This window comes from Cataglyphis hispanica, chromosome 10 (genome assembly GCF_021464435.1).
Source record: "Cataglyphis hispanica isolate Lineage 1 chromosome 10, ULB_Chis1_1.0, whole genome shotgun sequence".
Classification (NCBI taxonomy): Eukaryota; Metazoa; Arthropoda; class Insecta; order Hymenoptera; family Formicidae; genus Cataglyphis; species Cataglyphis hispanica.
Genome location: NC_065963.1, coordinates 6,630,208 through 6,648,330, shown reverse-complemented (window position 1 = coordinate 6,648,330; position 18,123 = coordinate 6,630,208). Strand labels below are relative to the sequence as shown.

Genomic DNA, 18,123 nt, shown 5'->3' with positions numbered 1-18,123 from the left:
AACGAACTGATCGCAAAACTGAATGTAAACTCTATGTAAAGCGGAAAAATAAGCAAAAAGAGTAATTGGCAAGAAAACGGAAGCAATTAAAGACTGAAGAATGTTAAAAGGATTCAAGCCTCTTCTCATATTGCTGGTACAGCGACAGAAGTCAAGAGAGATCAATAGTAGTCAAGAGATGATAAATCGCTACTGTCTCGTTATTCCACGAGTGGAATTCATAGGACTTACAGACGAGCCGGATTAATCGCGAGATGTTTTCTTCGTCTTTTTTCCTTTATTTTATACATATACAAGACACGAAAGACTTAAGAGCTGTCTTATATGTGAAATGCAAACTCGACGATTCGATATTCGGTAATGATTAGTCTCGAATAAAATCATCGGAGAGAATGACCGGATCATTTAGCGGTTACTTTATCGCACCCACTCATCGTTAGATTAGCTAGCATTGTATAGTCTTTACCGATATTTCTCGTATTATAGCAAAGCAATTGAATTATCTAACAATATTCTACTAACCGCGGCATCAATTAGCGTGCGTTATCGCAACATTTCATTAACAAGGTATCCGCGGATGGAAGGCTTCCATTATCATAATAACGGTCGCGAGTGATCGAGCGTAAAGTGATTTTATTAGTGCCATTATCGGCGTATTTTTCTTTGCCGAAATATTTGTTCGTCGTATCTAAAAAGAAATTACATGACACTTATTATATAAAAAGAAGTTTTTTACCGAATTACCGCATAAAACACGATTTATTATTTTGAAGGATAGCAATCGAAAGCACTGGCGCATTAAAACAGCACTTACATTTACACACATGACCTTAAACACGCTCGATTTTTTAAATATTAATACTTTAAAATTATTAAAAATTAAAGCAAGAAGATTGATATCTATTTGAATCTCAAGGAATTAATAATTTCAAAGCTTTAGAATATAAAACAAAATTATTCTTTATTTGATTTCATTTCTAACAGAATTTTAATTCAAAGATTAATTTCAAAAATATTTAACGCCGCTAATAAGTAAACTAATTATCGTATATTTTTAAAAATTCCCTTCAATGCGTTTCTTAACGATTAACTTTGCCCGTTGCAATCGGTAATCTCACATCTTGAATAAGGGAATTCTCAATCGTTAAAGAACACAATGAGGAAAACTCGTCGTGGACTCTTGCTTTTGGACGACGGTTCAAAGGAGTACGTCGCATTAGCAAACAGAAAGGTGCAAAAAAAAAAGAGAGAAAGAAAAAAGCGAACGCATTGTGTCGCACGCGTACACCGTGAATTCATTTCATCAAAGTCGAATCTTTTTTTTCTCTTATCGCTGCCGCTAAGTCAGTGAGTGTAATTAGAGTACAGCAATGCGCAATGCTACGCGAAAAATTCCAGACTGCTGGAATGCTTAGAAAGTGTGAGAATCGTTCGACACGTATTATTATTAATATATATATATATATATATATATATATATATATATATATATATATATATATATATATAATACGTATGCATGAATGAACACATTTACGTCCATCGCGTGTTGCAATTAACGATCGGCGCGACATACGGAAATAGAAAGCATCGAATAGCGATATTCGGATTTTCGTAGCGTGTAACAAGCAAGAGATTAATTAAAAGAGTACGAGATTTCTCGACAGAGTACGAGATCGCGCTCGGCGAAGTTAAATTTGCGAACGTTTCAGAGCGCGGTGCGAGTTCAGTTTGTAAGGGGGCTATGTCTTATTTACTTTACGCCGGATATATTTGCGTTATGAGGCATCACATCCATTTGCCTCGCTTTCGCATTCCCATCCCCAGGTGCATTATCGGCACTTTAAACATTCTACATTCGCGATTACTTTGTTTGGACTAAAACAAAGCGCCAAGTTCGCGTTAAATAGTCACGCTTCACTCATTTTACTCCGGGATATAATGTGATTCTCGAATAGCATTCGCAACATAAACTATGAATAATGAAAATTCGACACGATAATCATTTCTGACAAAGCAATAGCAAATTTTCATAGGAAAAAAATTTTTTTATCGAAGTAGACTTTTAGAGGTGATTAAGGTATGAAAAATATAAATGACGAAGGATTTAATTACCGCCAAAATTTCTCAGCACTTTCGTTAATGATTCACCTCTCTCATGATATAATTAATATCTTACTACAGGTGATGAATGAAAATTCGTTCAACTTCTCGCAACATCGTTCTTTCGCCTCACTAGTATTTTATGACGATTTTTTCGCAAAGATATGCGCTTAGAAAATAAAGAATAAAAATATAATGATTTGTTTATTATTTTTCAAATAATAATTTATTTTTTCACGCAAACATTTATTCTCTAAATATGATATTTTTAAAGTATAATAAATAATAAATCTTTTCCTCTAGTATATTTCATAGAAATGACAGTTGCATGAATAACGAATGAGCGTTGTCTCTGACGTTGTTATCCCAAAATAATCTCCACGTTTTGTAGAAATTTCCCGCATTTTAACGCACACAAAGATAATAAAAATTAAAGCAACAAAAAATATATATATTTTTTTTTATGTAACGCATTTTTATTACGACGAGAGTTCAGCTCATTCCTGCTAGATTGTTTCGACGTCGCTGCACAACGTGACTCGCGTAAAATGTGAAAAATTGTTGGCACATTCGTTTCAAATCTCAGTCAGACTTTATACATAGGTCCCGCTTTTTCTTTCTATCATCTCTCTCCCCTTCTCTTTCGTATTCCGCACAAGTCTCATCAATAGAATTAATGATCGTTGATAGCACAAAAGGGTTCGTAAAATAAAAAAAAAGAAAAAAAAAAAAACAGTTTTTGACAGGTGTCAGATGTTCTTCTAATGGAAAAGAACTTATGTTTTGCAAAAACTCTTTAATCTGCATCTAGGTTGTTCGCTATATATTTGACTACAACAACGTTCAACTGACTATGAGAACAATTGAAAGTCTAGCGGGAAGAAAGTGAGAGAAAGAAAATCAATCAATTAAAAGCATAAAATTAAAAATAAAATTAAACTCTAAAGAAAGAAATGATTCTGCGGTAAACATTCATTTTTATCTTTTTCTCGCATAAGGTAATGTTTCTTTTCTTATTAAACCACCCACCCTCAGTAGCTCGCGCGTACAATTCGCGCTTTCCATAGCATTTAGTCGAAAGGACTACAATTTCGAGCCGTAAGGTGGTGAGAACCGCAAGCCACAAGTGCATGGCTTACCGGAGGTTGAGTGGATTCCCAGCTTTTAAACGACGATATTAGTTAAGTTTTGAAGCGAGTCTAGACCTGGGCAATGCGGCTGTGAAAGTCTCTCTCGTCGAGAGAGAAAGTGAGCGCGCCTTTAATGCGCGTCATTTACAAATACGGTTGCTAAATGGACCGTCGCGCTAAATCACCGCCTCATCACTCGTCGCGCGCATATCCGCGTTTCCGCAATCTTCGTACTCTATCTCGCACTAGGCGAAGCTGCGGTGTCGGAATCGCGTGAAAGACGTGGCTGAACAATTTTCACGGCGACGATGATTCATCATCGCGACGCGATCGCGTTGTCATCTCGTAAAACGCAACGATGACTAACGCGAAACTATGGCGATTCGATAAGACGTCCATTTCCAAAGATTCTCCACAGTTGCGCAATGATTAATTTTCCACGCAATAATTCTCTGCTCTCTCGTGACACGCATCTGTAAGTTTCTCATAGCCACCAAGCGTATGACATGTCGCGACATTTTTGAACAAGCGGGAAAACTGCTTAATAAAACTTTCAAAGATAAAGACCCCTCTTTTTCTCGCGAGGGAAAGGTAATCTCGTCTACGGAGGATTTAATACGACGGTCGGGCTATGATTACGCAAGACGCTTAAACTCCGATACGAAAAGTAACTGGGAGACAGTGCCCTTTAGTTTCAAGATAGAAACCGAGAGAGAAAAAGAGAGAGAGAGAGAGAGAGAGAGAGAGAGAGAAAGAGATGAATCTAGCAATGGAATTCAAGCCATTACAAACAACTGGGACTCTTGCGTTTGACAGTGACGCGTAATTATGAAGCATCGTCTAAACAACTCGAGCGCAACTTGTCACCGAACGAAATTAATTACTCTGTCTCTCTCTCTCTCTTTCTCTCCCTCCTCCCACCCTCTCTCTCTCTCTCTCTCTCTCTCTCTCTTCTTCCGACGATAAGACATTGTAAATTTATGCGAGTAAAGTTATCGTTTTGCGACAGACATCTGTTGCTAATCCGAATGGCGCGGTGCATTCCGTTCCTAATCGCGAATGAGAGTAATGACAAGAAAGAAAAAAGCGAAATCGCCACCGTATGATTTGCGGGAAGGATCGATTAAAGTTAGTCGCACTCAAGCCTGCCGAAAGTTTCCGGAGCGAGTTATTCTCGACTTCCATGAGCTGTAATATATCGGTATCTATCTCGAAGTAAATTCGACGAGTAAAATTTCCCTGAGAGAATCGACCTTCGCTTAGAAGGAGAATTAAATGCACGCGCAGTTAATTCGCCGTATTATTTTATTAGTTCTAGTAATAGCAATAACTACGTGCACTATTACCGTTATTTAATTGCAAAAAAAAAAAGAAAAAAAATTGACCGTAAATCCATATGCAATTATTGTAATCAGGGCAAATTATACACGTTGATGCGACGACGTTTATTAATCGCGCTCTTGGCTGCTAAAAAAGTATCTCACGCTTCATCTTTTTTTTTTTCAGAGACGTACGAATGGTATCCTTCTTAAAGAAAAGGAGGCGAAGGAAGTCGACGATCGACATTGTAAAGCGGAACATTAAGTTCGTGGAAAAACGCGTTCTCTCTGTAAAAACGACTGGTCGAAGGACTGCCATCCGAGGAAATAAGGTTGACCAAAACGAGCACGATCTCCGCTTCAATACCGTGTAAATGTCAATACACAATAATGGTAACTTGATTACAATATACTTATTTCGAGTTACAAGTTTAAAATCAAACGTGAATGTTGAATTTTTATCGCAATATTATCATTGAGAATATTAAATCGTTTGATCTTTACTTTACTTGAGAATCGATAACAAGATACTTAATATAATCCGTCTTTTACCAAGCAAGGTAAGTCAAATAAATCTTTAGACCTTGAAGAAACGCGATATTCAACATTTTACGTAGAAAGGTTTTAAAGAAACCAATATAAACAATTATAAATAGTATAAACAAGTAGAAACAAATTCCGTAATAAACATAAAGTAAAGTTAATAAATTTAATGTATTATATCTTAATCAGCAATATATGTATGTCTCTCTCTCTCTCTCTCTCTTTCTCTTTCACACACACACACACACACACACACACACACACACACACTTTTTATCAAGATACTCGATCATATCAGGTATACCTTGAAATTATGGCAATGTCTGGCCATGATCGAGGTTACCGAATGAGTTCATCGTTGCGTAACTCCCCTTTAGGCACGTGTGTGACTCAGAAGGCACTGATTATAGCATGACACGAAGCCATGAACTGCGTACGTGCCGAACGGCAACAACACTCGACAAAAACAACAAAAAATCCGCGTACTTTTGTTTTTAGCAGCAAAACTCGCCGCAGAAATATGCTAAGTTTCTTGAGGCAACAACATATTATTCAATTCTAATCAAAGCTGGAATCTATAATTTTGACTGCTTCAATATTCGCATGTAAAAATATAAATATTTTTCTAAGATCGGATAAAACCAAAATTTTGAACAAAAGAAGAGAATAGTATTTAAATTATATTCCATAAATTATACTCTCAATAATATTTCTACAAAAATTATTTGAATAAAATTCATTCGTCTTAGAATCCTTAGATAATATCGAAAGGCATTTAAGAGCCGCTCGAGTTCTCCGATAAGTTTCCGCAACGTCGACATGAATGTGTTCTATTGTACGTGGGTGGCGAATAAACAACAAAAAAGCCCGACCTTGATGAGAGGGCACATGCGATCCTATACTTAGATACCAATTGGCGCTTTTCTTTTTTCCTTTTTTCCTAGGGGAAAATAGGTTTCTGGACTATTTGGCAAACACAATTCAGAAACGTCGCGCGCTTCTGTCTCTCGAGTAATTAATTAAAAAAGAGATAGAGAGAGAGAGAGAGAGAGAGAGAGAAATCTCACTTAATAGACGTAAAAAAGGAAAAACTCTGATTCTACGCGACTCTCTTTCTCGTTTCTTCTCACGAATCTTCTCATGATTGAATTCGCGTGATTCGAGATCATCCCGCGAGTCATTAACGGAGAAAGCAGCGATGAAACGCGCGATAAGCTGTTGCAAAACACACGATAGACATTTGTCACAACTTTGTCGAAACGATCTTTCGAGCCACACCGTGAGAAAATAAACTTCCTATAGTGAATTTATTACGCAGATCCTTGGATATGCCGAAGCGCGCGCCCTTTCCGTCATAAATCCTATGCTCCGTCGATCTCGTCTTTCATAAATTCGCGGAGAACAAATTTCTCTGCTCGAATCCTCCTTCTTTTATGTGTCAAAAAAGTCTTCAGACGTCTCTTCGCGTATGCATACGTTCTTTTTTCGGGGCAACATGTTCGAGCTTATCAATGAGAAATGAAAAGAGAGAATAGGCTCGTATAAAAATTTAATATCGTCTCGACGAGACGTGCATTCCGATGCGGTGTGATTATTATACGAGTTTTACTTCGAAATAAGATAATTGATAAAAATAACGAGACAAATAAGTTAATCAACGTTAGTCAACGTTGACTATCGTTTGCTCGGTCGCAGTCCAGTACATCCTGTGACATCCTACGCTCGCACATTCATACTTCCGTGGAATCATATTAAATGTTGGATGTCAATGGCCTTTGAAATGCACGGAAAAAAATTGTAACACACGAATGTCACAATGTATGCGTGTGTGCTTATTGAGAATATAATTCGATAACATTAATATTATAATATTTCATATTCCCGCTTAATTTTACAACATACCAAGAGTGATGAAAGTTTCTCACCGTGACACATGGTTGCTTTTATCGCGGAAAAATTATTTTTCATTGTGGTCTCCGGCGCCATACTGGCTCTCAAAAATGTCTCTACTTAGTCATATGCGCGCCACAAATGGTTGCACTTTATGACAACACTTTGCGCAAATGTTTATGACGTCTTAAAAACTCGCCGACGCGAGTGCATGTATCAACATTGCAATTATCTCCGAAGAACAAACATAAGAGAGATGGTTTTTATTACAAAACGAAATTTCGAACACATAGTGCGGCGCTGTTAAATAAAGTCAGAAGCGCTCACGTCTGTTGGCGTTATCGATTTTAATGGGATGTTTTAATCATTGAAAGCGTCGACGACCTCGCAGAAGCAGCAAAATGTAATTCCATAATAGCCGTGGAGACTTCAGATCGCGAATAAAGCGCGGTGATTCCGGATTCGCGGTCCTTTATCGTATCGTTCATTTGCAACTTTATATTTATAATTATAAATAAATCTCTATTTCCGTTTTTCCGAAGGAACAAAATTGAACATTCCAGAGCAGAGAAATGGTCCGAAAAAATTGAAAATTTCCGAAATACATGTGCTTGCGTGTATGGAAAAAGGCCGGTTGTGGCTTATCATAATTTATCGCACCTCGGAGAAAAACGCTTCGTGCGAGGTGTGTTTTTAAATCTCTAGATACGATAAATTGCGAGCGCTAAGCGCGATTCGCTTCGTTACGGTATAAATAGCCGTGTATATACCGCGTTAAAATGTTACATCAAGATTCATGCAATTTGCGTTTTACAGGTGCGCGAAATTCAACCTTATAGATATAGGCGAGCGATCTTACGCCGACGAGACTCTCATTATAATGTCTTAAATACGTTAAGTGCCATGAATCTACCTTAACATTATATCCAAACTTTCGTTACGCTCGTATGTACCTCATTAGGCTCTCATTAACGCCGAGATATTTTTCAAGTGCTCTATAAATCCGCTTTGCGTCATGTTTATTCTTCGCAATAATACAGGAAGGAAAATTCATATTTATACATAATTAATGAAGGAATAAAAATGAAGAAAAAAATTCCACGAATTGGATGATAAATTATTATATAAGAGAATTATGCATAATTCGCAAATAATAATATATAAAAGCAACGCTTAATTGATAATTATATTAAACGTCAATGATAGGAATTGTATGTGCAGGGGTAACATGTGTTCGAAGTTAAAAAAATTAATTTCAGTATAAAGAACACGTAAAACAAGAACTTCATGGTACATATACAGCTCTCAAAAATTTCCTACATAAAATACATATACCCAATATATATCTTTTTTTTTTTACTTTAATCGACATCTCATCTCGATCAACAAATTTCTTCCGAGTTAGCCAGTATTTACAGCCCGACCTAGCTCAACGTCGTGTTCCTTGAGACGAGAGTCTCCGCGGTGCGAGACCAATCGAGTATTTTCGCGTCTAAGCGAAAACTTTAGCCAGGATTTTTCTGGTTGTCTTGGGAGAGTCTAGTAATACGCGTAAAAGGAGAGCGGCTGGGGAGAGGGGAAGATCGTATAAAGAACGCGTAGCAGGCTTTCTGCGGCGTAATGAAACGCTTAACGAGCTGTGGGAGTAACTCAAATTCCCTCGGTAAAAACTGAATAGAACTACCGTACGTAAATCCCCGCGGCTCCCTGTACTTCTTCAGCGCCGTGTGACGCGCGGAGAACGAGCGGAATTTGCCCACGCCATAATTCACGATGGGAGTAGAGAAACGGTAACGCTCGAAAGTACGAAGCAAAGAATAATTCGAAATACCGTTTATCTTGGCATACTTTAAATATCTTAACAAAAAAAAAAAAAAGAAACGGATCTCTCGCAACTCTCGAAAGATATTGACGGATATCTTGATATCTTAAATACGTGTGTCAGACTGTAAAAAATTCTCCATTTTCTTTGCAAGTTCTACGGAAACATCTGCATCTTGAAGATATTTTAAGTCTAGTACCATTAAATATATATTGAATTGCTCGTCTTTCACGAGTGACATATGGGTTTCATTGATAACCACTGCATTCGAAGCACAAGCGATGTGCAAATGCAGGTATCAAACTAGCACGGATTCATTCGTTCTAGATTCTTCGCGGACGAGCGATGCAAAAAGCAAATCCTCCTTCCCTCGTCTTACTTATTGTGCTGTAAATTGCCACAACTGCACGAGACAGCGGTGAAGGAAGAGATCCATTATCTTTGCCTCCTTTTAATCCTAGCTAATAGTCCATTTAATGCTTATTCGGCTTTATATGCAATTTTCCGTGAATTAATTAACTGCCGTACATCGCGAGTATTTTCATGGCTTGTTGGTATTTATTATATAGTCCGGAATTCCACATATAATTTTTCATTTATTCGATACCAATTATTTTTTCCAGACATCATCGTGCTCTTCTCCGTTTCCGCAACATCTCATAGCGCCTCTCTGTCCACCGCCATTACCAGATGACGTTTCAAATTTGCCGGAAGCGTAATAAAAACAATAATGGAATACTGGAAGGAGAGAGGAACATCGTCGGCGAGGAGGGGAATCACCAGTTTCTAACGGTATTCGAACAATGAAAGGAGCTCTTAGCTGTTGACGGCGAATGTCCAGTCCGCAAAGTATCGCGATAGTCACGTCATAATTATTTCTTCCGTGCTCGACGAACCGTGTATTTCATTTTCGGAGAAACCTCTGCCAAAGATCTCTTCCATTTACATTTAATATCGCGTCTATTATTTTCACCTTCCGGAACGAACGATTTCGACGGCTGCGTTTTTTTTTACGAACGTTCGATATAGCGACGGCGCAAGATAAAAACGCTCCGCCACCTCTTTTCTGTGCGGACGCGCCACGATCAATAACGATTAAATCCTCGTCCCCGGAAGTTATAGGGCGTAATCGGAATTTATGCCCGTGTTCTTGCATAATGCAAAATTACGAGCTCACCGCCATTCAGAGAGGCCAATTCAAGAAGCAATAGTATACACTTTGCACGTCATTTTTCCGTGGCTATCTTAATTCATTGCGTTCATCTTACATAAAATTATATATGAAATTTTTTTATCAATATAAAATATTGGTTAAAAAAAAAAGAAAAGATGAATTAGAGGAATTTTATATTTTGAGAGATGGATTTCAAACAATCTCTTTGAGAAAAATAAATTAGAATTTACGACTAAAGTTAGCGAACGTAAAGTTGTCACTCAAAATATTAATATTGACAGAAAAGATAACGAAAAAAAGACCGTAAATATTTGTTTCCGTAACGATATTGAGGCTGCGCAGCGTAAGCATTGAAAGTCATTAACCGGCGAAGGGGTAACGTAAGAAGATTCGCAGCAGAAGATGCCTTGTCAGCAAGACCCTGAACCTCTCCCGTCGGGAATCCCTTCTTTCATTCGAAACAAAGTAGATAAAGTAAAGGCCGCCGTTGAATCAAATCGCGGCATGCAGATATGCCACAAGCGATTTCCTTTGCACGTACATGAGATTATCTGAGCGGACAATAGAGTACACAGGAACACTCGACGTTTTATTAATATTGATCTTTATCGCTTTTCGGCAATCAAAAATGATCAATTAAATTTCGGATGATTACTTCGTATGTACGTCCTGTCTAATAATACCAATTTGTTAATTTGTAAGAATATTTTTATAATCATATTTCTGAAAAATAATACACGCGCAAAATTGCGATAAATAGATTCCAAATAATTGTCTGAAATTTTTTCGTTCAGAACGAAACAAACACGTTTATTTGAAAATATGGAACAATATTAAATTATTTATATTACTTTTTTTTTTGTAAAATGGATTGCCCAACATTTTCGATATTTTCTGTTACGGTATTCAGTTCGCGATTTTCATTCAACAGGAATCAAACGCGCTTTATCAAACGCGATGACTCTGTATTTGTGTTATAAAATGTATGTAGATATAGATGAAGAAGAATGCGAAGAAAATGCGAAGATACGCGGCGACCGCAGTATATATATACAAAGCTGTAACAAGGATAATCTTCTTCGCTCATGTCGGCAGTTCTTTTCGAGAGATATGTAACAGCAGAAATTTTTTCGCATACGCTGAATGACGCTGAAGCTTCTGTGCTCGAGCACCTGCGCTCGCATACTTCGGCGATTTCTCAAGCGCATTGAGCGATTCTGTTTTTTATACGAGATGACGGAACGATGAATCGATGTATGTGTGCGACCAAAAATTCGTAAGTTTTTCAAGATATTTTTGATCTACCTTCATTTATTTAGTCCTACCACCAGCGAATTATAATTAAAAATTTTTCTGTATGAAACTAATGATTTATTTTATTTCATTCTGTTTTCTAATAATTTTTTCTTATTACTCGGAATTAATAAAACAAGTTTCAATAAAATTGCAATTTTGCATCTACGTGATAAGAATTAAAGAAAAAAAAAAGTTGAAAAATATCTTTGATATAATCTTTCAAAAGATTTTCTTGTATAAAGACTAACTTGCAATTTTGGCATAAAATTCTGTTCTGCAGGCTCGACTTTTAGACTTCTATAACAAAAAATTCTATAATAAAAAACAATGTGGAATGCCGAGCTTTATGGTTGAAGCTTTTGGCATTTCGATCAATGCCGATCGTTTGTGCCAAATCCGGATTTTCTGCGTGAAAAAAAAAGTTTTTCATACATGAACGCACTTTGTGCATGTGAACAATCAACGGATATATGTTAGCTGTATTTTTTGGCCGCAAATCAAATTTACATTTTATAGATTTATTTTCAAAATTATTATTATCATTGTCATTTAGGAAAATATAGTTCACGCATTTTAATTTATAGTTTACGAAAAAAAAAAAAAACAAATGAGACTACATGGTTGCAATGTAGCTTTTTAACGCGATTAAACGTTTTAAAATAAACATTTTTATTGAAACATTCTATTACATTGTATAAATTTGTATTTTATGTTTCAGAAATAACGATACAGAGCGATACACAAAACGATACAAATAACGATATTCCACTATTAGAGCATTTCTATTTTGTCACAAATAAAAAAAATGAAATATATATATATATATATATATATATATATATATATAAAAGAATAAAATCACTCTTTGTTAAAATTGTTGCCAAGAAAACTGATTTCGCCGAACGTAATTAGAAAATATTGTCGAAACACTCTGTATATTAACGTATACTCACGAAATATTATGCATCACGATGACCATATAATTCATTTATGAGATTACATTTACGAGATTATAATTTTCTCAGCTAATCTAAATTCTACCCGTTTCGACGTGCGGCTTTTACGTTCACTTAAAAGGGAAATGTCGTTACAGGAATTTCGTTGCATCTACGTGTCGCTCCACAGCCTATGCTGTTAAAACTCTCCCCCTTCCAATTATGTATGTATATATATATATATATATATATATATATATATATATATATATATATATACGCGCGAGAAACGCATTGCCTACATTCTGGAAATTTCAAGCCGCAGTTAAATCGACTTTGCTTGAAACGAACATGATTTAATTATGCGAATGCGACAATTACATAAATCACCGCGTATCAAATTCTACGCAGCAAATATCGCTCGAAGGAGAGAAATCAATTATATATTATATCAAAAATTATTTTTATGCCCCAAGAAATAAATTCTAAATAATACGAATCGCTGATTTTTATTTTAACAATGCTAAAAGAATAAAAGAAAGAAATGTCGAGAATCTCAGCTACACGCGGAATATTAAAAAGGGAGGCATAATGAATTATTTCACCTTAACGTGTATAATCAAGACTTATGTCATCGCTCTTCGCGTTATCACTTTTACACGACGACTCGGGAACATTAAAGTGGATATAAATTTTATGAGTGCTTAACGTCAAGGTAAGATCTTGGACAGTAAAGGATAAAATCATTGGTTTGTATTAAAGTGTAAAAACGCTGAATTTTACGGCGTGAAATAATGCACGCACACATTATCGCGAGAAATAACCAAACAACAACAGTTTTCTTAAAGGATATTTCTCGTTGTCATAATAGCAAAAGAAATTATCAAAAAAATATATATATTAATAAAATAATATGCATTTAAGAAGGTGGAATTTATCCAACAATATTTGCAAGCTGATTTTTTTACAAATGCATGTATCTTGTTGCGACGCAAATTTGTAACTCGGCAGTAAAGCGTCTCTAGAATTGACATATATTTCAATGATGAGTACCACATGCTGGGACAAGACCATGATTTGTAAGCTGTTAGCGAGCTCTGTAGGGATCACGATGACACGAGCCGGCAACATTTCGATCTTCGAGGTCGTAGGTCGCACGGGATTTAGGGCCGAGAGCGAACTAAGGAAGGTCTGTACGGCAGCGAGATCGCACGCAGATGTTTACAATCAAAACTAGACACTATCAAAGTTAGAAAACGAGTTTCCCGTTCTCGCTGTGACTTAATGGCGCGTTAAACGATTGTAGTTAACGGTTGTATGCATTGTGCCAAGCGAATTGCACGATATTCCATTCCCCAGAAGAGAAATCGATCAGCATATTATGCAGATTAAGAAATTTTATGTTGCTAAAAAAAAGTTTTCGTTGATAATTCCAGTAACAATTATTTTATCGAGAAAAAAAAAAATAAAAAGAGAAAATGCAATATATTTTTGAGAATAACTTCAGTGCAGAGATGAGCAAAATATATTAAAAATATAGTTAAAATCATATAAAATATCAAAGATCATATAAATATAGAATAAGATAAGTTACTTTGTAAAAGTAAACATTTTTATAAGTTTGGCGCCTTGATACTTTATACAAAGTGTAAAGTATTTCGCGTTCAACGGTCACATCGATATCATCGATCACAAAATTTTAAGGGAAAAGTATCACGAAAATATATAGAAATTTACGAGCAGCTCTGGTTATCATTCCTTGTCTAGTGGCCGCAAGGGCAAGGTCTTCAGGGTCAAGGAGTCCGTGAGTCAAGCTGTCTTGAGTAATGAGCGGAAAATTCTTACGCGTTAACCGGTCTTTGTTATGTACCCGAGGACACGAGGGAAACGAGACGGAGAATGGAACGATAAAGATCTCCTCCTTTGTGCGCGCGCAAATAATACAGCATCACGATTAGAGAACATGATCATTCATCATTGTCAAACTAATATTATCCTAATATTATCCCCAATTATCGACTCTGATGAAGAATTTTTTAATCAAATACACGCTTTCAATATCGAATTGCTATTTGAAAAATTATTTACATTTTTTCATAGGCTATTTGAAATTTTACGCCCATGTCAGATTGTACGGATGATGTTGCAGCTCTATTTTCGGAGATGCGGATCCTAACGAAAAGCGTCGCCCGCGTTATTTTGTTCGCGATACGTCAGCAGGTCGCCTTGAAGACGCGTAGCCTTGGATATCGACCGACCGACCCGGCTCGACTCGACTCAACCTTCGCCATTCGACGACGGTGTGTTCGCCCCGACTGTTAGTTCTCGCTCTTTCTCTCTTCCTCTCCCGCTCACCGTCCACCCCCTCCGCCCTTCCACGACGAGACACGGCCTCAGCCCTAAAGACGGCATAGGCCGTGCAAACGCCTACGCCGACTGCTTCGAGAGACCCTGCGGCTGTATCCCAACGAGTTGCAAACGCGGCGAGAGCTCGGCGAGACTTGAGGGGGTGCCTACCAGCTATTCCCTTTCCGTCTCGGTCCTTCCCGTATCCTCGGGCGGAGCGGTGCTAATTCCATCGGGGGTGTGGAGAAGGAGGGGCGGAGGGGGATAGGGGAGCGGATTAAAATCACGATGAATTATTTTTAACCAAACCCCCCGCGACGCGACCACGCTTATATTTCGAATATATGTATGCCTCGTATCGTGGTAAATAACATTAATCTTGATTGCTGATATAGCCCTTTATTACCCCTATCCTGTCTTCTCCACGTGTTTGTCATAGGGTGCGACCCTACTAATTCCGTTGGGACGAATTAGCCACACGCCATGAATTGCTCATTCGATTCTGTCAGGTGACTGTAATTTTTTTCACGCCTCATTCTCTTTCTCTCTCTCTCTTATCGCGTAATCGTCGTTCGCGATTCAGGAAGCTAATCAAAAGCACGAACGTTGTTTTAACGAATGCGGCGCAATGAAATATTTTATTTCGTGATCGACGCGAAAATGGGAGGGGAAGGTGACGGCGTGATCCCTCGTCGTTACAGCTGTCATTCTTTTGATACGCGTCCCGGTATCTGCTACCTCGCAAACTCCTGGAGTAACTTCCCCCTTCAGTCACAAATCGGAGCTTCATGCTTTACAGTTTTTTATCATGGTTTTCCCTCCCTATTCTATGATCCCTCCAATGAGAATTCGACGTTGTCTTTACTGTCGAGATCCGTCGCGTCGCGACTGAGATTATAAAAAAAAAAAAGCACTAGACATTTGAAAAGTCGCACGTCTCTGAACCCATTAACACTAGACAGATCAAACAGATAAGGTAAAGTGCACATTATCCTCCGGATTATCCGGGAGAGAAAAGGGATTGCTTGCGTCTCATTTTGACAAAACTTGTTTGAATCTTTTACTTCGTGCGCAGTAAAAATTTAATTTAAAAAAATCAAAATAGAGTCTCCTTTTTTATATTGATAATTTAAAATTAAAGAAATAATTTTTAATATAAAAATTCGAGAGTATTATGCAAAAATTAAGAGCACAGACTTATCCGTTGCATTTTGTTCCGTCTGTTAAAGATGACGAAGCAATGCCAAACACATAGCTATGCCGTACAGAATTTTACAGAAGCATTCAAGGGAAATATATTACGCTTGTATGTCGAGACGAGATGCAGCTTCAGGATTTCTACGTGTACGGCTGTCTATATTTTTGTACCATGCTACGCGGGTGTCGCCGTATTACTCAAAGAGAATGCACGACGCGTAAATATACGCAAAAACAGAGGCGAGAGAGAAATGACGGCAGAGATAAGGGTGCGAGAAATATTCTGTCCACAACAGTCTACGGAAAACATTCTCTATCGAAGAATAAAACGTATCTCGATTTTCGTCAAGTAAAAACAAAACGTCTAATTATAAAACTCGCACTACATATTCATATAAAAATGAAAAAAGATAATAACAATAATAATTGTAGGGTTCGTAATTTTATCATTAAATTTTATTATTAAAATATACGTATTTTAAAAGAACCTCCCCAGTAATCTTAGTCAACATACACGCTGATCAAGCCTAAGCTCCTCAAACTAATCAAGAGAATCGATACACTGTTTTAAAAGGTCATAAATTTAAATTGCAGACACATATCGAATCGGACGATTAAGTTGCCTAATAAATTTGGCGTGGCATTTATGACAATGGTTAAGTGGTTAACCGCTTGCTCTCAATTAAAACGCCATCCTTGTCTCGCGTTGTCAAGTATTTTATATTATAAAATGATTCCGAACTCAATTACTCCGATCGTACCACGAGCTTAAGTCAATCAGAAGCTCGCAATGTTTTCAATTGACGCCACAAAATGCAATGGCACTTTACACACGATTGAAACAGACAAATCATCAAAGATCATTACATCAATTATGGATAATGATATTTTCGAAATTATCCGATTTCGTAAAATTTTACGGAGTCGTTTACCACGTAGATCGCAATTTCCTGAGAGAAAAGACGTCCACAAATATTCGCAAATACTTGTGGTTGCTTTTATACGAGATAGCTTTTAATGCGACATCCGTGTAACCGACATCTTTCCTAGCGAAACGAGAAAATTGCTCATGCACTCCTTCCGATCCTTGTTCTCGTCCAGCGGCCCTTCTAAAGTTTTCCGTTAGTTTAATCGTGATAAATCTCCTCGTCGCGACGCCTTTCCGCCGCCGCCGCTATACCGGAAAGCCGGAAGCGACGACAATCAGAACTTCAGATCGAGAAGCATATTATTCGTATCAGTCACAACTTTTATGAGAATCTCTCTGAAATTTTCCTATTTATATACTTTTACAGAGACGGATGATAGCAACGATCAGCCGCGATCGTGCAATTTGAAGAACATAATCGTAGAATCTCGAGATTTTTATCGATAATTGCGTCCGCGTGAGCTCAGTTTATTCTTATCTATTCACTGGAGCGTTTTATTTATTACCCGTTATCCAAGGTTCAATTACAGGCAAAATCGACGACGATCAATTCGGGTCGACGAGGTCGAGGCAGAAGAGTGTTGCCTTTGCGAATTCAATGTCTCGCTTATTTATAAGAGCGAGTGAGGCCTCTCGTCTCTCGTCACACTCATCAGCAAAAGTCCGTCAGATCAAAGTTCTTAATGGCAAGCGATTTCAGCTTATTGCCAACGTCGTTCGTCTTGCTCCTGACTTGATTGCCAAAGTTACAGTGGCGTACTTAATTCCGTTTATCGTGAAAAACCCCTCGTTTCGCTGAAACTTTTTTTCTTAATGGCACGCGCTCCCATTCCGTAGATACTTCAAAAAAAAGAGACAGAAACAGGGAAGGAAGAATCTTTTGACTTTTCGATAAAAGTCATTTTACTTGATGGAAAAAAAAATAATAAAACAGTACGGGAGAGCATTGTTTTGAGATTTAATTAAAAGGTTAGTCCTTTTTCCATATTTAATTAAAAATTTTACTCGCTTTTCGAGGAGGCCTTGCTGCGGCGATAAGCTAAAAAAATATATATATATATATATATATATATATATATGTGTGTGTGTGTGTGTGTGTGTGTAGCTCTTTCAGTTCATGGCTAAATAAAAATTTTGTTACATGAATTTTCCACAAATCTTTTCTTCAAATTTTGATGTCCTGTTCTCTATTTTCTATGCTAAGAGATATAATACCGTCAAAGCGTGATGGTGATATCTCTCAACAGCGTGACACGATATCCGATGTCCAATATCCAATATCCTATTATATGTACGATGTACGAGATCCACGTGCGCGACAACGTACGCGTACACGCACGCGCATTTGCATTCATTAGTCGCGGACGATCATTGAAGTAGACATTTCTCTTCCAGATAAACGTTAAGGTAAGTATCGATTTTTTATATTTTTAGTATGAG

At 37.3% G+C, this 18,123-nt stretch overlaps 2 protein-coding genes across 4 annotated transcripts in view; one reads left to right on the top strand and one right to left on the bottom strand.

The window, feature by feature from the left end:
* Nucleotides 1-18,123, bottom strand: part of LOC126852314 (uncharacterized) — a 163,675-nt gene that overhangs the window by 122,751 nt on the left and 22,801 nt on the right. The window lies entirely within an intron of this gene.
* Nucleotides 13,258-18,123, top strand: part of LOC126852491 (sodium/hydrogen exchanger 9B1-like) — a 31,458-nt gene continuing 26,592 nt past the window's right edge. The window contains exon 1 of the mRNA XM_050597327.1: nt 13,258-13,401. Coding sequence (XP_050453284.1) covers nt 13,258-13,401 — 144 coding nt within the window. The remainder of the gene's footprint in view (nt 13,402-18,123) is intronic.